The following is a 5764-nucleotide window of genomic DNA, read 5'->3' as shown; positions in this document are numbered from 1 at the left end:
GATTTCAACGCTAAGAGTTGCCAATTCTTTTTTCTTCATGTCATTTGTCAGCTAATAACATGTTGGCATTTTGTCCTATTTTTACACCTCATTTGTTATTATAATCGCAGCCTTGTGTCTCATTTTACCTTAATTTCTTCTATAACATGGATTAGGATCTGGTTCTTACTATTCAAAATACATACATCTAATGGTATATTTACTTATTGAGAATGTGAATGAATGATATATTTACTTACTTAAATAAGAGGTAGAATAGGGATGAAAGTGGTGGCTCTCACCTAAAATTGAGAATGAGTACTAGAGTTCCCATTCTCATGGAAGAGGTGGGAACATAAATCTCATTCCTTAAAGTGATTACATTTTCTCTACTTAAATCTTAAAATTCTCATTTTATCATTCCTTATATTATTATTATTATTATTATTATTATTATTATTATTATTATTATTATTATTATAAAATAATTACAATAATCAACTAAAATCAGTTTAGTAACTTGTAACAGTCTGTTCCGATTCTGATTCCTACAACTAAAATAAATAATTTATTTTGTTTCTCATTTCTCATTTCGATTACTAATTAATAAACATACCATAAAGGCATCAAAGATAAGAGTTTCTTATTCTAAGACAGTCTCACACTTTTATCTTATCTAAGTTTGCATTACTTTGAAAATATCAGTTGTGCTTGCCAATTGCCCAAATTAGTTATATGGTTAGGCAACATGTTGTAAGGCAATGCACCATCTAGGGCTAGACATTGGATTGGATTTGGATAGATTTGATTCAATCCAATTTGATTTGTATAAATTTAGATCAGATTTGAATTTGGCCTCAAATCTGATCGGATAAGATTTGTGTCATTCGATTGGATTTGATTCGGATCGGATCAGATTTGGATAAGATTTGTGTCATTCTTTTAAAAAAAAACACAAAATCCCTAATTCCATCTCGTCCTAAACTAGCACAAAATCTCTAATTCCATCTCTTCCTAAACCAACATAGCAGCAACCACAAACCAGCACAAACTACTGTGACCCACACCGTCGACTACACAAACCAAACAAAATCAACCATATCTTGATCCACGTCCAGTCGCCACAACATTTAACCTCCTCCATACCCACGATGCCGTGAAGACCCAAGCCATCGATTCCAGCCGTGTCTTGATCGATGTCAACGTCCAGCCAACCAGTTGCATGCTGCACACCATTGAAGTTCTAGACGACTCGTGCACGCCACCAATTACAATTTTGAGACGAGCAACTAACAATTGTAGGGTTTACATTACTCACCCACATGCTTTTTGGTGGTTTTACTTGTGTTTTATGTTTTCATTAATTATAAATTTAATGAATTTTTGTGAAAATTGTAAAAAAAAATCCCAAATTCAAAATATTCATCCGATCCAAAATAATCCGGATCAAATCGGATTTGAAGTTCAGATTGAAATCAGATGGATTTTTTTCCTGTATGAATTATCCGAAATCCGAATCCAAAATTGCCCACCCCTTAACACCATCCATCTAGTACACAATTTGAGTCTGACATACACTACGAGCAAGTTAAACCAAGTTCACATATCAGAGTAAAGCCGTGGTTTTACCACGCAATTGAAATCTTTATTTATGTCCAATAAATGAGACCTGTGACAACATTTAAAGAATAACTAGCAACCGCATATTTTACAAAATTTGCTAACAAGCAAGCTCCTTATTCATTCTATATCTAGGGACGCCTAACAGCATCCAAAAGATTTCCAACTTCTTGGATAACAGCAATGCTCTTCAAAATCACACAATCTGTTGAGAGATCAACATGAAATGGTTCTTGTTCCCCTTTATACAAATGAAAAATGAAACTGTCTATTCATCAACACAGTGCTGAGTGCACGCCATAATCCCAGAGCCTTACTACAAAACATTTACCACTGATTTGGAAAGGACTCTCTGTAAATTGCATCCTCACCCATTCTCAGCCGTCTTATTGTTGCATCCCTTGCTCGGGTATTCAGAAGTCTGCGAGTTAACCTATCTCTTGGAGTTACTTTCTTTCGCAGCATGGAAGCTAGAGTTTGCTTCTTGTTTCTTGATGACGATCTCCTCCCATTTGTATCTTCTGCCTCGTCTCCTGCAGTTGCAGACCTTGAAGTTGAAGCCAAGGCAGCATCCCGTAAAACTGCTTCATTGTGTTCCCGTACTTTTGCAAGTTTTGCTCGATTCAGCAACTGTTTATCAATTTTCCTCTTCCTAGCTTCCTCTTTATCTCTCTCCCTTACATTCTTTATAGCGTGTTTTGCTAATTGCTCCACTAAATCAGACCCCAAATCTGTTAAAGTCTCATCCGTTAAAGAGCTCTTTTCTATCGATGATGTGCTCTGATTGATAGGATTTCCTTCGTCATCTCGGGGAATGATGGGTCCATGAAATGGGCAGACTTCTAAATCCCTTCTCTGACAAAGGCCTCCTTTCCTCAAAGGAGCACGGCATGGTTGGATTTCTACTTGCTCTTCTTTGTAAAGAGTTGCCCTAAGGTTCAATTCTGCTATCTTCTCCGCTGGAATAACTGCATCATAGTCTACCCTACCCCAGTGATTGTCAAACTCCATGCCCCTTTGATTAACCAAAACATCCCTTTTCAAATTATCTGAGAAAGAACCACATACAATCACTGGAGCTTCTGCCAGAAGCTTACTTCTGAGCAATGTTGAATCAATTTTACTACCTTCATTATCCAGAGAATCATTCCCATCAGACTTCTGTTTGGGGACTTCAGAAGCCTTACCTATGACCTCACTGGAGGCCAATACCATGGACAGATTACTATTGTGCTTACTAGATGCATTCGAACTCCCACTCTCACTAGACCCAATCTTACCCTCTTCCCAAAAATCTTCCTCTAATTCATCTTCTATGAGAGGTTTCACATTGTTTATAAGACCACAGCCAGAGTCTTCACATTTCTTCTTCACCAATTGGAGGCGATTTTGAATATCAATGAACTCCTTCAGCATTTTATCTCTAGACCTATTGTCTGACACTTCCACCCTAATAAGAACAGAAATCCATTCTTGGACCAAAACCAAATGCTTTGTCACTAGAAGCTTGTACAACTCCCTCAGTGCATCAAAAACTACTTTATTATCTTCATCCTCGTGAACCTTTTCCCCTTCTTTCAATGAATCAAGGCGAATCTGCCTCAATTCAGAAGAATGGAACTCCTCAAAATCTTCATCATCCAAGGGATCAAGCAGCATAATTTCTTCCTTGGCACGAATGATGTCTAAACACTCTCCAATCTCATCTATTGTCGACTGTATTTCTTCCTTTATCGAAGAAAGATTTTGCCGCAGCATTTCAAACTTGTTTCGTAAAATCTCTTTTGTCCTCATCTCTCTTTCCCGTCTCTCCCGCTGAATCCGAGCTGCATTTGCTTGTAAATTAGGAAACTGGAGCCTGAGAGTATTTTTAAGGTAATCAAAGCCTAATCTAATTTGTCTGTAGTGAACCCCAAAAGAAGCATTCCATTTCTCCAAAAATTCAAAAGCCTTTGATCGCAAAATAGATGCAATAGCTGGAGGCGCAGGAAGTGGTAAATTTCTTCTGAATCCAATACTTAAACTCAATAACTGATCCATGTTCTCAACAAGAATGGTCCTAAAAAGCTTTGATCGCATGAAGAGTTCATCAATTATGAGAAGTGTGAGATATCGGACCTGCAAGACCAATCACAAAACAAAATCATAATAATCCCTAATTTGTTCCCCTTATAAGAATCCTAGTATATCATTGAAAGTGAAAAAATAAAAAATAAAAAAACACTAAATTTTATGCAAATTATCAATTGGAAAGCTATTAAAGAGAATAATATAGAGAACCCGAAATCAGAGATTTTAATAGATACGACAACACCAAATTGAATAAAAAATAGTCATTCAATTAAACTAATAAATAAACGGAGGAAAATAATAAAAGGAAAACAATTAAAGGACCTGAGAATGGTCGCGTTTCATAAGGTCCATGAGGGTTTGAGCGGCGAGTCGCAGCTCCGAATCCGAATTTCGAACTACCCATTTAATGGCCTTGAGGAGACGTGGGTCCACCTCTCGTTCCGTCGAGTTCGTCGCCTTGTCTATCAAGGCCCTCACCTTCCCTCCTTGCTCTTCCATTTTCGCTTGCCAATCAGTCCAACGCGAACATGATATATTAATTTTAATTTCAAAATCCAAATCCCTAATCTCAGGTCAACGCGCGCTACCGCAGCGTCACGATGACGATGTCGGTTGGGTGTTTTCTTCTTCAAGTTCTAGCCTCCTAGTACCATCAATTTACATAAGAGCCACTATTGAACACGACGGCAAGAGAATACATACAGCCTAAAAGTATCTTATCCCCTTGCCGATTGATAGATCAATACTGACAATACAAACACCGCTCCCTCTATTTCATCCTCACCGCTTGAATATTTATTTGAATGGGCTTCCGCCAATTCTGAGCCCACCGTGTGTTGGATCTCTTCCATGCTAAAAGAGTTGGACTATCCGCGTCTCTCCAGAATCATTTTAAAATTTATTTTTTAATTATATTTTATTCAATATTAAAAATATCTTTTTAATAAACACTCTTTTTAATTATGAATCTTTAATTTTTTTTAAATTCACTCTTATATTTTTCTTTTTTTAATTTTAACATCTCTATCCATTTATTTGAACTTTTTCTGTCTACAAACAAAAAAAAATGGTTTTTCAAAGATAAAAATAATATATACGAAAATAGAAAGAAAGAGAAAAAAGAAATACTAATGTTTTAAGTTTGTGCAAAATTACAAACCAATATAATATATAATTATATAGATTGAAAGAAGAAAGGAAAAAAAAAAGTGCAAGCAAAATAGATTGAAGAGAAAACGAATAGAGTGGGTTAATTCTATTTGTAATTTTCTTTAAATGCAATTTTCAATAAAATAAGGACTTTATGAGATTAATAAATGGTTGTCAATGGTCCAACCTAGGACATTTTTTAAGTATATGTGAACAAGATTGTCGCCTAGGACACATATTTTAGAGAGACCCTATTTTTTAATAATATTTTATGTTTTTTATTAAGGTACTAGGAAAATTTATTTTTAAACAACTTTCAAATAAAAAATTATTATCATACAATTAATATTTATTTTTCATACAAATTGTATATTCGTTGATGTTAAATAGCTATTACTAATAATATTCTCTAAGCATTAATTCATTCCTCATTAGTCTTTCAAATGCAAAAAAAAAAAAAAAAAGCTTTTCCTTTTCATTTTTTTAAATACTTATTTATGTTATAATCTTTTACTTTCCTTTTAATTTTTATTCAAAACCCCATAATTTGAAAAAATTTAGTAGACAAAGAATCGACAATTTTCAAAAAATTTATTGCTCTCTTCTTAACATTTATATTTTAAAAAATTTTAAGATCTTTTTTATTATTGTTAAAATTCAAAATATAATTATAGATGTGATGAATTTTGAGCTCTTTTATTTTTCTTGAAGTGTTGAAGTTGTTAAATGTATAAAAAGGCTCAACCGAAAAAAAAAATCTTAAGACCCCAAATAATCTAAAACCGACCTTAAGTCCATGTCGCACTTTACTATGATGAATAAAGTCCAATCCTTCTATGTATGAATGTTGGTGTATTAAAAAAATTATTCTTTTTCTATCTGAGTTACTTTTTTCCTTGGATACCCAACATAATACCTATGTAAATGTGAAAGAGTAGGTAAC

At 34.3% G+C, this 5764-nt stretch overlaps 1 protein-coding gene across 1 annotated transcript; it reads right to left on the bottom strand.

Moving 5' to 3' along the window:
- Window positions 1-1585: 1585 nt before the first annotated feature.
- Window positions 1586-4493, bottom strand: LOC18046201 (UV-stimulated scaffold protein A homolog). The gene is made up of 2 exons (XM_006444771.2): window positions 3994-4493; window positions 1586-3717 (listed from the first exon to the last, which is right to left on the bottom strand). Exons 1-2 carry the CDS (start codon window positions 4168-4170, stop codon window positions 1927-1929), a joined length of 1968 nt encoding a protein of 655 aa, XP_006444834.1. The 5' UTR covers window positions 4171-4493; the 3' UTR covers window positions 1586-1926.
- Window positions 4494-5764: the final 1271 nt, after the last annotated feature.

Source organism: Citrus clementina, unplaced genomic scaffold (assembly GCF_000493195.1).
Source record: "Citrus clementina cultivar Clemenules unplaced genomic scaffold, Citrus_clementina_v1.0 scaffold_3, whole genome shotgun sequence".
NCBI classification, from domain to species: domain Eukaryota; kingdom Viridiplantae; phylum Streptophyta; class Magnoliopsida; order Sapindales; family Rutaceae; genus Citrus; species Citrus x clementina.
This window is presented reverse-complemented; position numbering and strand designations above follow the sequence as displayed.

Bases quoted from the DNA above. Each gene is read 5' to 3' on its own strand.
- LOC18046201 (XM_006444771.2), bottom strand. From the start codon at position 4,170: ATGGAAGAGCAAGGAGGGAAGGTGAGGGCCTTGATAGACAAGGCGACG. The intron at 3,718-3,993 runs GTCCTTTAATTG...TTGGTCTTGCAG, and splicing joins TGAAACGCGACCATTCTCAG to GTCCGATATCTCACACTTCT.